The 23,048-nt window shown below is 35.2% G+C and overlaps 2 protein-coding genes across 5 annotated transcripts; one reads left to right on the top strand and one right to left on the bottom strand.

The window, feature by feature from the left end:
* Positions 1-3,116: 3,116 nt before the first annotated feature.
* LOC136200602 (uncharacterized) lies at positions 3,117-4,872 on the top strand. Its single transcript, XM_065990991.1, has 3 exons — positions 3,117-3,897; positions 3,981-4,098; positions 4,191-4,872. The coding sequence occupies exons 1-3, from the start codon at positions 3,589-3,591 to the stop codon at positions 4,700-4,702; spliced, it is 939 nt and encodes a 312-aa protein (XP_065847063.1). The 5' UTR covers positions 3,117-3,588; the 3' UTR covers positions 4,703-4,872.
* Positions 4,873-5,601: 729 nt separating this feature from the next.
* LOC136200652 (pre-mRNA-processing protein 40A) lies at positions 5,602-20,559 on the bottom strand. Of its 4 annotated transcripts, XM_065991075.1 has the most exons (29): positions 20,402-20,556; positions 20,273-20,336; positions 19,275-19,333; positions 18,363-18,638; positions 18,022-18,216; positions 13,801-13,874; positions 13,553-13,622; positions 12,139-12,191; positions 11,970-12,027; positions 11,537-11,883; positions 11,374-11,446; positions 11,013-11,111; positions 10,764-10,832; positions 10,611-10,688; positions 10,413-10,499; positions 10,262-10,296; positions 10,025-10,130; positions 9,396-9,476; positions 9,230-9,322; positions 9,111-9,164; positions 8,922-9,038; positions 8,690-8,788; positions 8,379-8,426; positions 8,220-8,312; positions 6,927-7,034; positions 6,705-6,769; positions 6,502-6,604; positions 6,027-6,335; positions 5,602-5,952 (listed from the first exon to the last, which is right to left on the bottom strand). In XM_065991075.1, the coding sequence occupies exons 3-29, from the start codon at positions 19,305-19,307 to the stop codon at positions 5,815-5,817; spliced, it is 2,961 nt and encodes a 986-aa protein (XP_065847147.1). In that variant the 5' UTR covers positions 19,308-19,333; positions 20,273-20,336; positions 20,402-20,556; the 3' UTR covers positions 5,602-5,814. The 4 variants fall into 4 exon arrangements, with proteins under 4 accessions (XP_065847147.1, XP_065847146.1, XP_065847148.1 ...); XM_065991074.1 differs by lacking the exon at positions 20,273-20,336 and having other exon boundaries at positions 20,402-20,559; XM_065991076.1 differs by lacking the exon at positions 20,273-20,336 and having other exon boundaries at positions 11,374-11,443; positions 20,402-20,559.
* Between the last annotated feature and the right edge of the window lie 2,489 nt (positions 20,560-23,048).

Genomic DNA, 23,048 nt, shown 5'->3' with positions numbered 1-23,048 from the left:
ATTTATTTAGGCGCTCGTTTCACCATTCAAGGTATTCACCATTAAATAGACTTTATTTATGCGCTCTTTTCGCCATTCAAGGTATTCGACATTCAATAGGATATATTTAGGCGCTCTTTTCGCCATTCAAGGTATTCGCCATTAAATTTCTTTATCTAGGCGCTCTTTTCGCCATTTCAAGGCATTCGCCATTCAATAGGCTTTATTTAGGCACTTTTTTCGCCATTCAAGGTATTCGCCATTAAATTGGTTTTACCTTCATTTGGCACGTCGGGCTTTTTTTTATTTGTCACGTCAGGCTTTTTCTTCATTCGCCACATCGGGCTTTATTTTCGTGCCAATGTTTGGTGATGGTTACAATATTGGTGTTTCCCTTGCACTCATGGGTAATTACTGAAACAACTCCAAAAGTGGGTCCATACCATGTCCATCATTAAAAAATTGTGATAAGGCATAAAAGTTATATTCACTTACCTTAGGGATCAATGGTTTGATACATGGAACAAACTTTCTAGCGAAGACGTTGTTCGCATTACCTTGGGGATCATTATGGATGCTCATGTTCCTAGCAATCCTATGGGGTTCAAAATCATCAAACACATCCCTGTCACTATCAATGTCGGCATTCCGAACAATAACTTGGTTAGGATGTCTTACCTCTTGAACCCGAGGGTCCATTGGCTGTTGCATTGCATTTCTCATAGGTGGTGGTGAGTGTGGTTGGGGTTGAGGCCGATTAGCCTCGTCTTGTCTCCGATGAGGATCTTCGGCGGGTTGTACTTGAATATTTCGACCCTCTAGATGAAGTATTTCAAGGGCGAGAGTTAGCTCTTGTGTACTTGTTTGATGCCTTTCATCGAGCTCTTGAAACTTATCACCCAACGTCTTCAAAGTTGCTTATATCGCTTCAAATCTTTGATGATTAGATACCATAGCTTCATTTTGAGGATGTCATTGGACCATTTCCGAGAAGAAGTCTCTAGGAAGGAAAACGACTCGGCTCTGATATCAAATGTTATTGATTAAATCGATGTGGAGGTTTTAATCTTAAACCAACAAAGAATACAAACTTCTCAAGCTAAACTTGAATGATGAATAACCCCAAATTGATAAATCCAAGCTCTCAATGGAGGCTAAAATATTTGATTTCATAAAAGTTTCTCTTCCTTACAAAATAAGGAGCATATACACCCCTCTCTAAGTTAAGCAAATGGACCAAACTGCCTTACTAGGGCTATAAACTTATATCTAATAGTAGGGATAAGATAGGAAGAGATAAATAGAGTGGTAGTATGGTAAATAGGGGAAGTGACACAATAGTAATAATCTTAGTGGTAAACAGTAAACAGATGGTGGCAGTTCTTGTCTCCTCATGGATCAACTTGGCGGAGAAGGCAACTTAAAGGACTTGACACGTCGTGCCATATGACTCACACAACGTGCAAGTCCAGTGCTGGATTTTCGAAGTTCTTCGCCCCTCCTTCCCACGACGAGCTATGTGGCACGTCGTGCAAAATATGACTCGGCGTGCCATGTTGTTCCTGGTCATTCCTCCTTTCGGGTCCATTGGTGGCACGCTATGTGGCATCTGGCTCGGCGTGCCACATTGAGTCTGCCCCATACACGGTCTCTGCTCCCTTGGTTGCATTGGTGGTAGAGATGTATGTACCAATGTAAAGCTTTAACGGTGTGTTTTGTTATTATTTGAATTAATTTTTATTGTTTGTTGTTATTTGAATTGTTTAATCTTTTAGAAATATAACTTTTGAAAGAAAGCTCAATTTTATTTTAATTGTTTGTTCTATTTATCCCTGTGGATGATACTTGATTTACTCATCATTTTGTGTAGTATTGAAATGTATTGCATTTGGTGAAGTTCATCACCTAAAATAACAAATAAAATATTGTACAAAGCACAAAGATGATTTTACAAACCTTAATGATGATGAGTTAGGTAGATAAAGTTATAATCCAAACAACATTATGGAAGACCCTCAAAATACCATATTACTAAATTCCTGAATATGAATTAGACTTGTTTGCCATTGTACTAATTAATACCAATCCAACACCAAATATTCTTTTGGTGTCTACACATTTTTATTTCTTTTTTTTTGGGGGGGATGGATGGGTCCTAAATCAAGACAACTTTTTTTCTGTTTTCCATGTTTTCGGGGGCCATAATAATATCTTGGGGAAGCTCTGCTTTTAAGATCCATATACCCTTCTCCTTTTCCAGGGTGTGTTGTGGTGTGGGACTCTAAAATCATGTAAAAAAATAATCACTCCTCCGACCACATTGAGAAAAAATATGTTCTCCTTTTAACTTTAAAGCAAAGCAATTGATGTTGAATGTGTTTTCCACTATCACTATGGAAACAGAAAGCTATTCCACTCTTTACTCTATCTATATACTTCTCAAAAATTGGTTTATGGGACTTTCAATTATGAATTACCAAGTAAATGGCAGATACTGAGACTTTAGAAGTAAAAATTACTTTTTTTTTTTTTATTACGCTTAACCAATGATCTAATAAAAACATCCGATTTTGTATGAAAGAATATATATTTTATTTCGTTTAACTACAAAACACTGTTTACAAGTATTTCTATATTTAAAATCATTATATATGTTCTAAAAGTAACATTTCTATATTATTTTGTTAATAAAATTATTATTTTTAGGCCCCTCTCTTCCTTGAGTCGTGGATGTGTACTTCGATTGTTTAGATCCGGGATTATTTTCATTGCATCTTTTGAAATTTAATTTCTACATCTTTTTTAATAAAAAAAAAAAGTGACTTTTGAGCCTCTCTCTCCTTGACCCTAGACAGACGTCCTTCCTACCTAGACCCAGGAACTGGGTACACTCACTTTGTAGGGATAAAGACAAATTTAGTTGTATGGTTATTGGTGGAGAGTGGATTAGTCCATAAGTACATAACAATGCAATTTTAAACCTAATATTCATACAAGACCTGGTTAATAGAATTAAGTTTCTTTTTTATTAATAGAAAATGTACAATTGCCGGTTTTGACCACCCTCCAAACTTCACCCTTATAAGGTTTGAAATTACAGAATATGGTAAAGGTTGGACTTCATATATATTATGCATGTGTTGTCCTCCCATAAGCATATATGTATCTTATCTCATTTTGAAGTAGGAGACAATATAATTTTAACTCTAGCTTAGTAATTTGAGATGCACGTGAAATACTAGTATATTGATTAAAAGCTAGATTTGTATTTTATGCACAACTAAGACAAAAATACTGTTAGGACCAACACAAGTAGACGTGTTTGTGTGTAAATATGAGAGAGAAATAAAGACAACAAATAACTAACAGCAAACAAAACCTGGAATTGAGCATGTATGGGCAAGATGAAGAGAAGAAGAGGGTTAACACCAACCCACTTAAAGACCATATGGCCTAGATCCTACTCTCTTTCCAACCCTTAAATACCCAATCTTCTTCATCTGACAGATATCTATCCTCTCTCATATTTAATTCAGTTATCTTACCAATCTATATCCCTTACAACTCAACTCAACTCAATCCTCTTCATTTTCAAATTATACTCCATTAATGGCCAAACAACTAAAACAACTTCTTCAAGAGAAGCAAGAACCTTTCGTATTAGAGCTTTACCTCTTGGAAAAAGGGTATTTGAGAAACACTTTTAACTCAATTGATCTTAAGAGAACCCAAAAGGATATTCCCAAATGTTCCAAGCTACTAAGAGCTGTGTATAATCAGCTTATTTCCTTAAACGACAGACTCAAGATCAAGACCTCAAATCCTAGAGATGTTGCAGAGACACCAGACTTAGGTAGGCTTTCTTCTCAAGAAACCTCCACTTCACAGCAGAGAAAGATGACAATCAGAGTGACAGAGGTTTTAATCTTCCCCTCTTTAGAATTAATCATATTTCATACTTAGTTGTTTAGCTTCAATTTACTCATAAAGCTAATTAACAGGTTGTTACAGATAGAAAGCTCCCATGTCAATGGTTAGATGAAAGTAGGCAGCTCAGCCCTGTTTCAGTACTCGAAGAGGTAGTTTCAAACAGAGACTCACCCTCTCCAGCTCCTAACAGTAAGTATTTTTGTCTGCTATTATATATATAGTAACTGCTTAATTAGTATCAGCTCTACATATAATTTCCATTCTTATATAATTTAACGCAGATGGAAGGAGGAAGTTGAGTTCAATAAAACAAAAGAAAGTGACTGAAGACTCCATTTTATCAGCTTCTCTATGGAAGATACTATACCAGTCAGGAAGACAAAAATCAACTTTACCAGGAGGTCCTGCTGAGATACAGGAGCTTGTCCATTCCGAGGGGAACTCAAAATCTGAGAAAGATCTGCAGCAAACAAGACAACTTCTTTTCGATTGCGTGAGGGAGATAGTAGAAACCCAAGAAAATAAAAGGCAGCAACAGCAACAGCAGACACAATATTTGGCAACACAAGAGTTTGGGAAGCTTATTGAAGAGAAAATCAAGTGCTGGGGAAAGCAACATGGAGAAGAATCAAGGCTAGCCTGCCTGTTTGAATTGGAATTCCGGAATTCAGCACATGAATGGATTGGTTATAAACCGCATGCAAGGAAAATAGGACGTGACACTGGCGATGCCATTTTGGACGAAATAATGAATGAAATTGTAATGGACATGCTTGATTTCACCGCTTGTTGATACTGTCTATAGGTTATGTTAATTATACCTCGCCTATTCTATGTTCTTCTATCGACCACCAATTTTCTATGTATAAGGACCATTACCATATTTCACAATTTTGGTATGTGAACAATATATAACCTGCTCGGGAGGATGCAAAGTAACTCTTCATCAAGATACTAATTTGAGTTCAACTTTATCAAGCAACATCACTTAGTCTAGTATACTCCAATTCAGCTGATAGAATTAACATTTAGTCTTTAAAGCTCATTAAATTTGTTGCCCACCTGATGTGGATTTTAGACAGCAGTGCAGATAAATATTCAGCTGTCATCTTCAAATGCAAATGGTACACCCTTCAACATGTGCAACTATTGCATATCATATGGTCCAACGCAAACTCAGCTTTCAAAACAATCACATTCATTTTATTTCTTTATTAAGGAAAGGAAAGCAAAAGAAATTGTACAAATTTAGCCTCACCTATAACTTTAAGCCTAAAGTTTACTAGCTGCAATTTCAAACCTAATCGATAAAACATGAGCTTCTTTTCATTAGCACGAAATGTACAATTTCAAACTTAATTAGACGGTCAAAACATTGGAAGTTGAAGGGTGACCAGAACATGAAATCACACGTGAAAGATGGTAGGCGTTGGATTTATAATTATACTGTTTTCTACCTAAATCCCCATCATGATTGTACTGTTTATTTCTAATTCTAACTAAGGATTATTGGGGTTCCGGCAGATCCAGCTACAGGAAAACAGGAATGCTATCCCTTTCTTTTAACTACATTATTTCCACATGAATCCCCAAGAATTGTAAGTCATCTATTTCCAGTAACAACCTGTTCCATTTCACCCCTCACAGTTGGTTCCAGTTTAACCACAACAATTACTTCAACTACGACACCAGTTCCCTACCAAATTGGCACTTCCTATTCGAAGAATAATACAAATTTACACATAGCAGCAAAAGCATCAGTTCTTAAGCAAACTACTTCCAAAATCTACAACAGTACCACTTTCGGGTTTGTTGTAACAAAGAAAATGCAAGAGGTGGCTCTACAATTTATACATCCTGTCAAAGATCTAAAGTTGGCATCTGAGAAATTAGAATGGGATTGTACTACTTTATTTCCCCATCCTCGCCTAGTTCCCCATCTTCTAGCTCCTCATGCCCACCATTTCGACGGGAACTATCACGGTGATCTCTCTTATGCCTTTTATGCCGGCTTTCACTATCAGAGTCAGGTGTGTACGAATGCTGCCAACAAATATTAGAGAAAACATATAGACATCTTTCACATTTTAACCACCAACACACAGATAAATTCATACCTTTCTTGATTTTTTACGGTCACTGCCATGTCTGCGTGACTTTTTGCCTTCCTCTTTCTCATCCTTGTCGGAACTTGCATCATCACCACTTTGGTGCCTTTTCCGATGTTTCCTATCCTTGTCTTTTTCCTTTCTCTTATCCTCCTTATAGCCATAACTGTCAGTTCCATCAATGTTCTCACTATCTGTTTCATCCTTTTTTGTTCGTTCCTTCCCTTTTTCCCTCTCACGTTCCTTTTCCTTCTCCTTCTCCTTTCTCTCTTTCTCTTTCCGCTTTTCTTTTTCCTCCTTCTCTTTCTCCTTTTTGGCCTGATAGAAGGAAAACAGAAATTAATATAACTTATAAGCATGCAAAAACCTAACTCAACAATGACAGATGTGTGCACCCGTTAAATACAAATCCACAAACACTTCAGTAAGCAGCACAATCCAGCCAGACTCTGATAGATTCAAGTACAAGGTAAAACGTAGGTACCTTTTCCTCCTCCCGCTTGCGTTCTTTTTCTTTTGCCTTTTCCTGTAAATGCGTAACATATTCCTCAAAAATATCTCTGCTAAAATTCTCTTCCCCAATTGATCTACAGAAGATAAATGAGAGGTGGACAACCATCAGGAAAAATATTTGAAAAAGAAAGGGTAAAAGATATCAGGTTCATTGACGTTAGTAAGAAACCAGACCTGTACTCCTGGCTTTCTTCAACGAGCAGTTTGCAATCTTCCCAGCTAGAGGATGCGGTTATTTCCTGCAAGACAGAAACTAGTGGGCTAAGGAACAGATAATACTTTGATCACCGTGCATAGTTAAACTGGACTACATATAGCATTTAAATGAAAATCACACATATTTCAGCAGCAGACAGCATTATTATTTTGTATATTTCCACAACAGCATTGCCATACCTTGTAAGTATGCAATAGTTTAGTGAAGTCATCAGCCAGACGTTGACGCTTTTTAGCTTCTTTCTCCTCCTTTTCCTTGGCTCTCTCAATTAACTCATCATATACAAGCTTCAAAGAACATAGGATAATCAGAGTCTAATATGTTATATGCACTGTACTCACATTTCAAGTGCTTTAAGATAATATTAATTTGAATATTGTGGCTGCAGAAACAGCAGTGGGGATTCACAATGCTAGATACACCTGAAATGGATAATTATGAGCAGCTAATAGAGCAGTAAAAGGAATATGGCTTAACAATATCAGACCCTATGCTGGCAAGGAGCGCTGGTAAAATTGGCCCAAAAAAATATAAGGCACTCAGAAAAAAAAAATGTTTAAATAATTTTCATTCAAGGCATATCAGCATCATTTATGTCTAGTATAAAAACTAAGTGTTACTTGAGAGTTTTCATGTGTTTGTTGCTTCACATACTAAGAACTTGTAATCCCGAAAGGATTAGTGAAAACATTTTCAATGGAAGTCATTATCTGAGCAAACTAGTTATTTTCCTAGCTTTGAAGATGAAATATGATGGCATGTCCAGCTAGTGAGTAGTGATTTCACTTTCCCTGTATCATCTCTCTCTTTATTGTTTTTTTCCAGGGCCTGCCTGCAGCAGTAGTCTGACTTATTTTCACAGCTAGAAAAATGGCAGCCGCATCTTCCTGTTCCTCACACCCAAACCATATAACCTCCCTTTGAAAAATCAATTCATAAATACATGCCCACCATAAAAGCAGTCATTGATCAACTTTAATGCATAAACAGGTTCTAATAGTCTGTTGGAAACACTCCTAATAACCACAACTATATGATGTATAAACAACAGATTACAATTTACATAACCACCAGGTCGAGCCAAATGAAAAATTTGATGAGCTAGCTTTTATCTTTCCCCATCAGAAAAACCTTCAGTCAGGTTTACAATGAATATATGTGTATGTGTTCAACTTCTTTTGTACGAGATTTTATACTTTAATGGCTTTTGTAGAATAAGTTTATTTCATATAGAACATAAGATTTACATCAATCAGGCTAACAGGATCAATCAAGCTAACAGGTGCTCTAGTAAGCATAACCCTAACAATTCTCACAAAATGCCTTCATCCATGCACCAATGGAATAGTTACTTCTGAACACATCTAAATTCAAAACTTTACAGAGACTCTATTGAGGGCAAACAATAAAATAAGTTAAAAAAAGAATTTCTAGACAGAAATGAAAGGACATGTCCAAATAAGGCAATACACCTTTAAGTTTATATCTGAGACGGCTGAGAAATTAACATCAGCAGAAATAGCAGTCTTGAACTCTTCAAATGTCCATGTAGGTGACATGGTAATCTGAAAATAAAAGCATTAGCAATTTTAAAGAAAAAATAAAGCAAAGATGGGGATGTGATATCTTACCTTCTCTGACTTCATAGCATCCTTTATACAAGTTCTGTCATCATGATACTATCAATGCAGAGAGAGAGAGGCATCATGGATCGATCAAAAAAGTCTCAGAAAAAGGTAAGAAGAAAAAAAGAATAGAAGGGACTATATAGAACCAAGTGGAAACCACACACATACACTCAATGTAAACTAGCTAAAAGTCATTGAAAATTGGAAAAACATAAATAATTCCATATGGAACATGATTCAAGCCACAAAAACAAAAGACAATATTCAGAATAATTATGTTATTCATAAGGACAATTAGCTTATTATGATGTTACCTGTTTCTCTAGTTCTTCAGCAACATCCTCAAACAAATCTTTAGGTGTTGAACCGGAGGTGTTTGCTGCAACAGCGAGATATTGAGGCAACTCCTTAACCTGCACCATAAATAAATAGGCTACCCTTCAAATCAAATGAATTGACAAGATCTCAACCAACATTTAGATCCTTTCACTAGATTCAAGCTCTGCAAGACTTCAAATTTGTGTTCAGATAAAATAAAGACTCTACCTTCAAACAATAGTCAAGCCAGTGAGTTTTTGCTGTTAGAGAGCCATCAGCAACATGTTCTTCCAGCAACTTCCGGAACTGATCACGGTTTTTGCGCTCAGCCCGCCTAAGTTGTTCCTTTATGTAATAAAATCAAAGATGAGAAATCATACCTCAAGGGGCTTAGAGTCACCATCATACCAAATTTACCTTTTGTATCTTCTTTTGTTCCTCTTCTTCCTTCTCCAAATCACGAATATAGTCCTGCCACAAAAAGTCTCAGTATACAGCTCAAAATACCTGATGATTTTTTAAGTAAAAGAATATACCTGGAAAATAAGTAAGCGGTCAAGTTTTTCAAGACACAAGCATCTTTCGTCATCCTCCAAACGATCTTGAATCTTCCGCCATGGGCTATTTACCTGCAAGTATAATACTGATCATGAAAAGTTCCACAAACAAAACATAGATATATCTAGGTTTCCACAGAAATACCTTGATGAAGTCACAGGATGCCAGAAATTTTTTGTATTCTGCTACATTCCGTTTATGATCTTCTGCAGCCTTTTCTCTTTCCTGTAACATATAGGGAACACATAAATGACAAGACATTACAGGTAATTTTTCACCCTCATCCACAGGACAACAAGTCCACAATGTGAATCACGTCCGTACAAGACCGACTTGAATACCAGGCCAACAGGATGGAAGAAATTGTTGGTACCCCCAGACCCTTCAGCAGCCCGTTTGAATTGAGAACAAAAAACCAAGAGCAGAGAAGACGGATGAAGAAGTATGATTTCAACAGCTCCTAACTTCCAACGGCACCCATATGAACTATCAAATACAATTTTCTGTTTTGTCAAGTGTGGCTAGAGTATTTTCAAATTGCAAATCCACTAAATGAGATGTGGAGCCTTGTACTATTGTACATATTTAGACATTTTACTATTTCTTTGAGCTATTTAAAACGAAGAGATCGAAAAAGAAAAAAGATACATGGTCCAGAAAAAGTTTATCAAATGACAAGCAATTTTTGTGTAAATTTCAGATAGCAAAAAAAAACCATAGAATGGTTTTCATGTCTGAACAAAAAAAAATAGTGTAGCCATAGTAAATCATACCTTTCTCCCAAGTTCCACAATATAGTTCTCAAAAAGATCCTCCCGATCCCTGACTTTCTCAACAGCCTTGAACCGTTCATCGTTTTCCAACAAGCTTACAGCTTTGCTGATTACAGAATGTTCACCAAAACACTTATTTACAGGTAAATAATGCAAACTGCCTAGGTTCTGAAAGAAACTAAACTGTATAGGGGAGAGTATAGGAAATTCAAACTTCAAATAGGGAAAGATTTAAACCTCCATTTCATGGATGATGTGAGTTCCTTGGACTCCTGGAAGGAGATCAAGAGGACCAAAAAGTATTATACCAATCAGGGAAATAGAAAAGACCAGCACAGCAAAACGAATAAACAAAAAACAAAGACAGCCTCAGTTCCATAACACATACTTCTAACATCTTTGTGAATTCCTCCCTAGCTCTTTTCTGCCTCATGCGTCTCTCCTCAGCTTCTAGCTTTCTCCTTTGACCCAAGTACTAAAGCACAACAAAAAAAAAAAAGTTACATTGTTAATGCACACATGGAATCTTAATCAGAGACTAGAGAATAGTGGAGCAAATTTATATCAGTTTTCATGTAATGTTCACCTCATTGAATGCTTGCTTTCGTTCGCCAAGTGTTTTCAGAGCACTGTATCTCTTGTCATTAACGATCTCCCTCATAGTCTAAAATCGAATTTCACCATAGATGGCAATCAGTCAACAAATAAACAAATGCGAAGAAAGTTACAACTATGATACCTGCTCCCAAGTCCAATCAGACTGCACGTTAGCAAATTCCAAGAGAGCTTTGAATGCATTTTTTGCTTCCTAAATGTAGAAATAAAAATATATATATAAAAATAATTGCAAACCCAAAAATACAGATGCCAAAGAAGACTGTCATAAATGACCATCATCTTTTCCTAATTTTGCAGTCAACTTGAGTAAGTACAAAAATCAACAAAAATTGACGGCATATTTACTGGGCAAGATATTTTGAGTTTATACCAATTTATTGGCGAATACCAAAGGTTCATCGTCCAGGTTTTTCTCCTCTAAGGGATGTATATCACTTTTTCCTGCAACCATTGTACCTTTTTTCACTTCCTGCCAATGACATAGGGGACACATAAATAGAGCAAATAGATTTTATATTTATAATTCCAAAATAAGAAAGTTAATAGAGAATAATAACCAGGAGGAATGACAGACACATGAACCAATAAAAAGGTAAAAAAATGAAGGATTCGACAAGGAATCATCTGTCCTCAATTCTTTAAAATATCAGAAGCTTGAAATACATGTTGCTTTGAATAATCCAGATCCAATTTATAACTTCAAGAAACAGCCTTTGAAGAATTTACTATACCTGGGTATCCTGCACAGATGCTCCATCTGTAGAAGTTCCAGAACTTTGAGGGACAGGATTCTCAGAACCACTTCTGCAATCATTAAAGGTTATGCCTAAAGCATTCAGGATAAACTACAAGTCATTGAAGAACATGTATAAGCAGAGAAAGGGAAGTTCATACGTTGAAATTGTTTTGGCATTAACCGAAGTAGCAACATAGGTACTCCCTGAAACAGCAGTGGGTACAGGGGGCTGAACAATAGCAGCATTTGCTACGCTGGATTGCACACCAGGGGTTAGTGAACTGGAAACCACTACTGCAGGACTAGATGCAGACACAACAGGCGTAACTGGAACTGGGCTTAAAGCTACCCCAGATAATGCCAAAGAAGAGCTGGAGCCAACTGGAACAGCTGTTGCAGATGTTTCAGCCAAGGTAACACTAATAGCAGCTGTGCCATGAGAAGTTGTGTCAGCTTCCATTTGTGTTACCTGGCCAACTGTTTGTTGAGCCTGTTCACGAGCTAACTGCATGCAGATCTTTAAAAATGAGAGATCCCAGAATGAAGTACACTAATGGAAGAAAAAAGAAGTTACAGATCACAGTAGTGTACCTTCAGTTCCTCGGGTATTGACCACTTGGATTGTTTTGTAACCTTGTTATAGTAATACCTACAAATATTATGCCACAATTAGTAGTGCTCTCAGAAAGAGCAAGAACGTGATAAAAGATGTCAGCATTTTTCATAAATACTTATACTGATAAAAACATTCAAAATGTACTTTTTCCCATCTTGAGTCGTGAACTCCTTCCAGACAGTCGATGCATCAGCCCTCTGCCACCGCGATGTCAAGCGAACAAGCCAATTAACAAGAGAAACAGATTAAAAAGTGCATGAATAGCATAAAATGGTTAATGAACAACCCAGAAATGATAAGCAATTGCATACACTAAGAACAAAAGCTGGGGAGAAAAAAAAAACAATAGGTGGTTGTACTTATCAATTAATGGTAAAGTACATCTCTGCAATGATACATCCAACAAAACTAACAATTATAAACTGATAATCAACATAGGTAAAATATCAAAAATAAAAATGAATATACAATAACCACAAACAAGCAGGACCTAGACAATACGCAACTTATTCTACTTTTGTCAAAATATGAAGTAACAATATGAACATTTTGCTTCACAAAATGCATATCTTGCTTGCCTTTTTATACTGGTTCAGTACATTTTATTCTAGTTTTATATATTTAAAATTGAATATGCAAAATTAAGAATTGAAGTTGAATAAAAAGAAAAACTGAAAGAGTGTGATATGAAGTATAGGAAGCACCACTGATCCAGCAATCATGCCTCTTGAAATTAGGAGCACACCATACCTGTAGAACCCTTTAACAGATTACAGCCATCAAACCAATCATACACCAAAAAAGCAATACATGTGAAGTAAAATATTTCAAGTGGAGCAGAAAGAAAACAGATAGTGAATAATGCGAATTAAATAAGATTTAAGCAAATTTGCAGTTCCACATTAACATGTGATGGTAAAAAGCACAGCAAGAGAGTATAAAGGGCGGCCCAGTGCACCACGCGTCCCCACTAAGCAAGGGTCTGAGGAGGGGTCCCACCACAAGGGTGTATTGGGGGGCAAGCCTTCCCCTGCCAATTTTTTGGCAAGAGGCCGCTTCTAAGACTCGAACCCGTGACCTCTCGGCAAACGACAACAACGTTTACTGTTGCGCCAAGGCTCGCACAAAACAAAAGAAATGCAAGTAGAGGTGATAAACCATGTACTCATCTGAGCATACACACACAAAACAAAACCTATCAATACCAATTTTGGTTAAACACAGTCAACCAAAAAATCCACATAAACTTTCTCAACATGACAAATAAGATGTGAATACAAAATGCTGCCTGCCTTGAGGAAGTGAAAACCTGCCTTCAAATTGAGCATATAGAGCAGTTATTAAATCTCTCCAAACTTGCCATGACATTTACAAACCAATAAAGAAACATACAAAGGAAAAGGCAAATTCAAATAAAATGATTTTGATCAACTTAAGGGTGAATACAATCACAACTACTACAAAAAGTACGTATTCAACACAATACAAACTTTTCAACAGTGTATGCCATCGAGAAAGGACATTCTAAGATACTAGAAAATCAGCGAAAGTGACTCACCTCAATTGGTGTCATCAACTCTAATGGCTTCTCCCAACTAGATTGTTTTGTTCTCTTATTGTAGTAATATCTGGAAAAAACACATTCACGGGCAATTATGCATACTAGCATGTCCAGACAAACTAATCTAGAAGAAAAAGGTGCCAATCTGAACTACAATATTAAAGAAGAAACTCTTAAGGAGATGACATCAATATAAGCCAGAAGAGTAAGAGCAAAGGACACAACAGCTAGAACAAAATCCAAACCTCCTTCCATCAGAAGCGGTATGTTCTTGCCAATCGGATGAAGATTGTTGATTAATGCTAGGGGCATTTACTGCCTGAAATTTCCAACACATTATAATAATTAGTAACCAAAAAACTATAGATATCCAGGTTTTAAAACTCAGTGAATATGGTCAAAAAATGAAATTTAGGGTGTGTTGTTTGGGAGGATGGATGAGAGGAAGGATGCAACATGGATTTCGAGGCATGTATGGAGACCATGCCTCGAAATTCGTGTTTTCCGTCCACTCATAGTTGTTAAAGGCACGCCGAGCAAGGCTAAAGGTCTTGAGCCTTGAACCTTAAAATTGAGGCGGTGTAAAAAAGGCTCTCGCCTTGTGCGCCTGGCAGTTTTACTTAGGGTTTTTCTTATAGTTTTTTTTAAACTAACTGCCTTATTAATCTCAACCACTAATCTAACTTAAATAAGATTAATCTTAACCCTTAATTTAAATAAGAATATGAAGTGTCCCAGTCATAATTAAATATATAAAGAATAGAGAAAGATTAGGAGAAGAAGTCACGTTAAGTATATGTTAGGAGAAGAAGTCCCAAGTACAGTTAAACCTCGATAAATGAATGTTCGATAAAGTAATAACCTCGTTTATATAATAAATTCTTTCGGTCCCGACTTGGGCCAATGGACTAAAGTAATAACCTCGCTAAATGCATTAAGTAATAAAAATATTTAAATCCTTAAGGGCCCAATGAAAATATAAATTAATAATTATTGAATTACATACAATATATATATATATACCAAAACCTTTCAATCAATCATCTAGAAGTCATTTCTTCTGAAAAAATACAACTATAATTGATTGTTTTTTCTTTCCACCTAAACCAAAATGAACATCATCCTTAACTTTTTGTTTGTAGTGTATATTTTGCTCATGTTGTAGCAAATAGTTGTTTAAGGTGACCATTGCTTGAAAGACCTCTTTTGACGATACATTTGCGACAACGCAACTATCATCTGGCTCTGGATCATTTCCATCATCATTGTTCATTATTGACTGGATAAATTATCTATAAAATAATAAATATTGATTTATCGATAAATGAATAATTTATTCATTTATTGATAAACAAATAATCTCGCTTAATGAATATTTTTTTCCGATCCCAAGAATATGCATTTATCGAGGTTTTACTGTATATGGAGAGGACCATATTTATTTGGAGGATTATCTTGATGATGATGATTATTAGTTTTTGTTGTGTGTTCTTTTTGATTGACAATGATTAGTTATAGTTAGGTGCTTTAGGTTAATATACGTGTCTTTATGAAGTATGAACTTAATTTGGTGTTTTTTGCATTTATGATTTAGTACTATGTTTTATGTGATTTTGTTTTGTTTGTTTGGTCATAAGTGTTTTTTTTTTTTAACTAGTAAAAGAGTTTTTTTTTTTTTTAATGCGCCGCGCCTAGGCTCCCCAAGACCCCTTGGCGCCTTAGTGCGCCTTTAACAACTATGCATCCACTCATGACTCATTCTCCCAAACAAAAAATAAGCATAGCCCTTCCTTGTTCCAAATCCAGTCAGCAATGGAATCCACAAAAATAAACCATATTGCAGTTTTTACTATTGCATAAACTAGAATGTCGCTTTCTCGAATAAAGACATTCGACCAGCCTTTGATAACATCACATCTGGAGAACTATTGTATTATTTGGACCAAAAACTTTATTATCCATAATCAAACGAGTGCAACACTATTTAAATAGATGGCCAATCCTTAGTATTGGGCCTTAAAGGTTTTCTCATATGATGATTTGAAGGGCAAAGAGTACAGTTAAACCCATTCATACTGGAATCAGGAGCTGCACCAAATCTTAAACTAAATTTCAAAGAAGCCAGGGTAGAAATGTGTGTACCAGCCAGTTAACAAGTAAATCTAACAACAAAATAACAGAACAAATGGACCACTTATAATGTGGCAACTTGACCACATCACCTTTAATCTATGAATACACCCCCACACGCAAATGCCCCTTGGGCTTGCAGCGTGCACAACACAGGCCCATCCCACCATGTGTTTTTAATTCCACAAATTAATGAGGTTGTCAGGACTCGAACCCTCGGCCGTTTGGTCCAAGAGGCTCTGATACCATGAAGATAACTATGGAACTGATAATGTATTAATAAACACAGGTATTTATACAAGAGTGAGCCAAACCCTAACCCTAACCCTAGAGTGTATAATTACAAATATAACCCTAATATATATAAACCTATCAAGGCTCAAAAGAAATTATCAAATCTGTAGGCTGTAGTTTAGGATTTGAAATCAGGATCTCCAAAAACCATTTCAAACCCTTTTCCCCTAAAACAAGCAACTCTTATATTTTCATTTAGATTATATATAAGGAAAAAACTCCATAAAAAATTAAATAGTCTCCTACTTGCTTTTGTGAACTAGTATGACATTTGCTAAATTTATCACATGCAAAATCTACATAACCCCTGCAATTTAATATTTTATTAAAATTAACAAATTAATTGTCATTTATAGTTTTATTTCAACTATTGGTTCAATGATATAGATTATTATCAAAAGCTAAACCATATGCCAAGAAATTCACTTGCAGTGAAATTTGTCTTTACTTATCTCATACGAACTATTAACTTTTCATAATTTTACTCATTCTAATTAATTCATCTCTAAAAAAATTTAAACCAATCAATAGATGATCATATATAACACTCGATATACATTTCACTGAATTTCATAATTCAGTTTTCATGCATGAGTAATCATAATTTTGTTTTGGAATTTAAGGTACACAACCCCTCCCCAATTCAATTATGTAGGGTTGTACTACTTAAAAATGGTTTGGACAGGTATTGTTTTGATAGGATACTCGCCAAGGATTCAGGTAAGCTATGGATTTCACAGCTTTGAGACAGTACCTGAACCAATTTATATAGCATATAATTAATTGTTAATTATTAAGCTTTGAAAGATTACACAGTATAAAGCTTATCAATCGAGAACATATAAACATCTTTCATAATCCATAGCATCCGACCTAAAAAGATAGTCCAATTCCAATTTTACGTGATTTATGGTTAAGATAGTCTAAGGATAAATTTTACACACAACTTTTCTAATATATCCCTACTTAAATATAATAATTATCAATTAATTTATAGTTCCAAGTACGGTTAACAATTTATAATTAATAACAATATATATTAAATAGGCTTATGAAAAAACTAAAACTTAACTAATCTAAAAAAGGAAAATGGATTACCATTTGAGAGATACTAAAGTAGAATTGTGGACTATCCTTTCTGGATGGAGAGAGTATCATTTATGAGTTAAACATCCTTGTAACTTAATTGGGTCAGACAGGTACAAGAAATATATCAATAATTAGATTTGGGATAGTTATGAGTATTAAGTAATGAATTTCAATGAGGCTTGAGGCAGAGCAGGAAGGTTATTAAGTATATGGTTCAAATACAGGTAGTAGACTTTTCACAGATATCCTACATGCTACCATGGACCCTATGAGACCTCTGACCTGTAGCTCTCTGCTTTTACCAGTTCAAAACCAACCAAGTCTTAAAACATTGGTATGATCATCTATATATAATATAAAACAGTAACGATAGAGTTGATGTGTTACTTCCTCCTCTTTTACTGATAAAAAAATATAAATATAATATATTAATTTAATTTAATTATATTATTATATTTATCTATAAAAAGATTATTTTATTCGTATTATATCTAAGAGTTCTACATAATTTAGATTAATCCCTAAATTAAATTCTCTCCTAAAATCTCTCTAATTCTCTGCATATCTATAATATAAAACAGTAACAATGGAGCTGAGGTTTCACTTCCTCCCTTTTTACTGATAAAAAAATATAATATATAATATATTAATTTTAATTATATTATTATATTTATCTATAAAAAGATTATTTTATCCGTATTATATGTAAGAGTTCTACAAAATTTAGATTAATCCCTAAATTCTCTCTAATTCTCTGCATATCTATAAAACATTAACGATGGAGCTGAGGTGTCACTTCCTCCATTTTTACTGATACAAAATATAATATAATATATTAATTTTAATTGTATTATTATATTTATCTATAAAACATGAACGTAGAAATAGGTGCATCAAATTGTAAATAAAATATGCCCAAAAATAGATCAGAATAAAGGGGAAAAGGTGCATACTATATCTGAGGAAGAAGATACAGAAGGTTGTTGACCAGTTGATTGTAGAGGTGTAGCAAGTGATCCACCATTGCTTCCAGTGGACAGCCATGGCTGTGCCCCTGTAGGTACAGGAGCATGCATTTGGGGAAATGGCTGGAACTGAGATGGTGCAGTTGCATTATTTTGTAAATTTCCAAAGGAAGATTGTGGAAACTGAAACGATGTATATAACTTTTGGCAGTAAGTAGAAAGGAATTCCCCAGAGACGAACAAGAAGTAGAGAGCAGAATGCAGTCCTAAAATCTAGCAGCATAAGGTGAATAGAAAAATTGCAGAGGCAAAGAGGAGTAATTACTAACATGGGGGTTAGTTGGCTGCAGCTGTGGTGGGCCTGATGTAAGTGGCCTGTTTGGATGAACATATGGCATTGGTACAGCCTGTGATGAAGCTGTCAGATGGCCAGAATGAGTTGGCCAGGTTGACAACTGCTGCATTGGTTGAGAAAACTGGAATTGCTGTCGTTGACTGGCTGGCATTCCAACATTGGAAGAAGGTATTTCTTGTCCAACAGGCCGAAAATGTTGGGGAGCCACTGGCATGAACTGCTGTCCCTGCTGAGGAACTGCTGGTCGAAACTACAATGAAGTGTCTTGTCATTAACACTTGTAATTTAATTCATACAAAACCATAAATCCAAGCATAACCAACAGAAATAGGAGAAGAAATTGCTTGCATAACCATGTTAACAAATCTATGTGGGTCAAGGATCCAGTGGAAGGAGCCCTAAGTAACTAATTCACATACACCCAAGAGAGGGATAAAAAGGAAAAGCATGTCTCTTTGCACACACCAAATGAAATGTGCAAATATGAACTAGAAAAATGTGAGAAATATACTAACGAAACCATTTTGCAGGCTTAAATGGAAAAGAGGAAGAGAAACATCTTCCATGAAACCAGACATCCTTTACAACAACAATGAGAAATGCAAAACCAGTTAAAGAAGGGAAGAATTTGATGGTATGACTTTACCCTTTGAGGTGAAACCTAGGCCATGTTAAAAAATTTAAGACATCAACTCAGAAAAGTGGATAAACATGAAGCGAGCTCAGGACTTTTTCAAATGCTATCAAGTATCCCTTTTACATTATAATACCGTAGATATATGGCATGTACATGCAAGTTCAAGAGAAGCACATGGTTGATCAAAGCCGATCCATTGTTAAGACTTTCAGTCAACAAGCAAAAGTAGGAACACATTATGGTAATTACCTGTGTACCAGAGGATTGAGAACTATGGTCCATTGTTGTATATATAAAACCTTATATATCTGCCAAATAAAATAAGGAAAATGTGGCTACTTAGTTACTAGTAGAGGACAAAGATATTAAACAGTTATAATATGTGGTGCGGTTCAAAGCATAACCAATTTGCTGACCTGAAAACAAGCAAGCAAAACACAAAAACCGGACTTTATCAACATAAGCAATGTCCAAAAAGGCAGAAACATACTACTACAAGTTAGCCTCATATTCCAATTAATTCTGTTTAACCTTGAGTGGAACAAACAACACATAATAAATTGTTCTAGATAAACTCTCTAAATAATACACACACACACACATATATATATATATATATATAGGGATAAGGTACCAAAATAGGCCTATGGTTTTTGGGGAAGTATCAATTTAGGTTCAACGCACAAAATAGCACCAATATAGGCTTAAAGTTTAAAAAAGGGTACCAATTTAGGTCTCGATAACAGAACTAGACATGTCATTGATATTACTCCGTTAAGTTCTGTCAATTGTGCTATTTTGTACGTGGAGCTAAATTGATACTTCTCCAAAAACCATAAGCCTATTTTGGTACCCTATCCCTATATGATATTAAGCAAACCACCAATAAAGTTCTGGAACCAGATCATTTTCTAAGCTCAAAAAGGACAAGGTAAAAAAAGTTGATATTAGACCCGCTTAAACCCAGCTTCTATGAAGAGTATATCTAGCAAGAATACTTAATGATCCAGGACAGCAATAAAATCGTCTCCATTACACAATACCAGAGAAGTGAAAGGGCAATAAGGAATCGCATATCAAGAAAATGTATGGACATATCAAAATTACAAGAATGGAATACTGAATCACCATTTGAATCCTATGGCAAATTATCTCGTTATTGAGCACGAGGAAGATTAATTAAGATAAATTATTGCTAAAAAAAATCAAATTCGCAGCTATTCACTAAAAAAACATTCAACATTCACTTTTGTTTGCTTCTCGATTACTGCACCGAATATTGGCCAAGCACCCAACCAGGAGAGCAAGTACCTGAAAGCAATTACATCAATATAACACTAAATAACTGCATAGAAGAGATAGAGCGCATTACTTACAGTAAAGACTCGCTAGAAGAATGAGTTCGAAGACTAAAATAAGGGACGGATCTCTTTCCGCGTGGGTCTCCGGAACTAGGGTTTTAGGTGGAAAACAGAACAGAAAGGAAATCTTTGGAAGAGGAGAGGGAGAAAGAATTCAGGTGGACAGATGTTCTTTGATTTGCGCTTGCGATATTTTCGTTTTTCCAAAATAGCCCCACCTGTGTCTTAATTCACAATTTGGTCGCTTGGGATATTTTCGTCTTTCCAAAATAGCCCCACCCATGCCTCAATCAACTTTTTAAAAACCGGACAGAGTGGGATAAAGGTTCAGAGGTCAATAGATCCAACCAGTTAACCCAGACTGGTAAATAATATTTATGCTATTATATATAGCGGAAGTAGATAGAAATGAAGAAAATTGTTTTAGAGGCTTTTTTGATGAGTTGTCAACGTAATAAAAAATCAAAATTAAAAAGATTTAATTAATTAATAATAACAGAAGGAAAATTGAAAAGTCATTTATATATATTAATAATAATAATTTGTCAATTACTAGCTCATTAATTAAAGTAATAAAAGAAAAAAATTACAAAAAGTTGGAAAAACGTAAAGCAAAGGAAATCCAAAATCTATATATTATTATATATAATAGCGGAAGTAGAAAGAAATGAAGAGAAGTGTTTTAGAGGCTTTTTTTGATGAGTTGTCAACGTAGCTGTTGAACGATTTCCGCAAGTGCACGGTATACGCTTGTAGTAATAAAAGATATCGAACCCACAGGGAACGCTTTTTAACTAAAACTTATTTTAATTCAGTTCTATTCACGTCTTTAGGTTTAACTAAAGAAAATCGTTTAATTAATTGTATGGGTTTGTATTAGATTAATTAGGATTAGATGAGAATATTATATTAAACTTAGAATACAATTCTGTCTTGAGAATTAATTACAAGACACAAGCTTTCGTGTTTAGAATAAACAGTGTATAAAACTTATTCGCATTAAGCAAAGAAAGCAACTATAACTTTGGTAAGATTATGAACATGTAATAATTCAAGAATTTATGCAATTAAATGGCTTCGAACTATAGAAATCTCCCTGGATCGGAGCAGATTTCTACCTTAATCAATTTAGTATCTTATATCCGATAAGCCGCGCTAACGATCATATCATCCGTAAAAACTAATTCTTTCAAGTGTTCAACAAAGTTTCTTTGTAAATATAATTGTATAAAACGTTTTAATAAAAACACCAGTTTATCATTTTAAAAATCATTTTGTCAGAACAACATCAAAATAACAACAGGAAGAATATATTGAATAAGATAAATGTATTATTGATGAATTGTTAATCTTCACAAGTTAACAGAGAGGAAGAAAAATAGATAGCATTTTGACGAAAACTTTGAGATCCGGGTTGTCAATCTTTCCCTCAAACTCCGTAGGTTTGTCAGACTCTTTTGCGCTTCAGCCGTTAGTTCTTCTCGCTGAATCTTCGGAATAAAGACTGCTAGGTCCACTACCAGAATGAGAATTTGTCTCTGAACAATCTTTAAAACTAAACTAATCACTATTGTGTTTATAACTAATCTAAGAACAACTTGTGTACATCAAGTTTGTTTTTACAGAAATGTAATCTAAACTTCTAACTCTTTTCCGAATCAGAACATAATAACAACTCTCTCTAAACTATTATTTCTCCAATTTTTCCAACTCTTGAATTCTGAAATGAATCACTTATTTATAGTTGGTGAATGGTTGTAATTGAAGGGTCGTGTCCGCTGGTGAAGGGTCGCTTTTATCCAAACGAACAGACGCGTTTTTTGGATTTCTGACATGTGAAAGCTGTGCAGAATTCTTTGCTGTCTCAACTGAGATTCTGAGAATCTCAGTCGCGACAGGGGGCACGGAAGAAGGCTGACGAAAGTCGAGTTTTTGGTGACTGAGGTTAGCGTGTCGCGACTGAGATTTTGAGAATCTCAGTCGCGACAGGGACGTTTTCCCCGTCTCTCGGCTGCTTCTTGTCTCCTTGAGTCGATCTTCTGATTAATACGTATTTTGGCACGTAACTTAGGTTTTTCCCTCGTTTTAGCTCCGTTTTAGCTCCTATTTGGATTTAACCAAACAATTAAGTACCTTACATTAAAGAAGTATATAAAGACGTAAAAGTATTCTAAATGAATATAATTAGCACGATTTCAATGTAAATTTAACGTATTTATATATGATATTTTAGGTATATTTTGGGCTTAACAAACTCTCACACTTAAGCTTTTGCTAGTCCCGAGCAAAATTTCACTGAATTTATTCTTTAATCAATCTCTTTATAAATAGAACATATATCCATATATTCCTCTTTAAATTAGTTAAACCGAAAGAAAAACTTTTCATGGTAAATTTATACGCAAAGTATCAAACTAGCTAGTGTAAAAGAGATATATCATTCGTCTTGTATCTCAATTTTTATATTGAAGTATTCGGGACGGTGTAAGCACGCATGTTTTTGAATCTTTCGTCTCAAGGGATTTCAAAGCACAAAATTTCCTTTCCCAAACCTAAACTATTACAAATATAGATTTATTAAGGACTTAGGTTTAATATATTTACTTAGTCACGCCCGTGATAAGGGTGGTCTCGTCCGTGACTTTATATGAATTAATTTGCT

Source organism: Euphorbia lathyris, chromosome 7, assembly GCF_963576675.1.
Source record: "Euphorbia lathyris chromosome 7, ddEupLath1.1, whole genome shotgun sequence".
Taxonomy (NCBI): domain Eukaryota; kingdom Viridiplantae; phylum Streptophyta; class Magnoliopsida; order Malpighiales; family Euphorbiaceae; genus Euphorbia; species Euphorbia lathyris.
Note: the sequence above shows the minus strand (reverse complement) of the source record. Positions and strands in the feature narration are given on the sequence as shown.

Bases quoted from the DNA above. Each gene is read 5' to 3' on its own strand.
- LOC136200652 (XM_065991074.1), bottom strand. From the start codon at position 19,307: ATGGACCATAGTTCTCAATCCTCTGGTACACAG. The intron at 18,639-19,274 runs GTAATTACCATA...ACTTCATTGTAG, and splicing joins CTCAATCCTCTGGTACACAG to TTTCGACCAGCAGTTCCTCA. The intron at 11,112-11,373 runs GTATAGTAAATT...TGTCATTGGCAG, and splicing joins CATCTGTGCAGGATACCCAG to GAAGTGAAAAAAGGTACAAT.
- LOC136200602 (XM_065990991.1), top strand. From the start codon at position 3,589: ATGGCCAAACAACTAAAACAACTTCTTCAAGAGAAGCAAGAACCTTTC. The intron at 3,898-3,980 runs GTTTTAATCTTC...GCTAATTAACAG, and splicing joins TGACAATCAGAGTGACAGAG to GTTGTTACAGATAGAAAGCT. The intron at 4,099-4,190 runs GTAAGTATTTTT...AATTTAACGCAG, and splicing joins ACCCTCTCCAGCTCCTAACA to ATGGAAGGAGGAAGTTGAGT.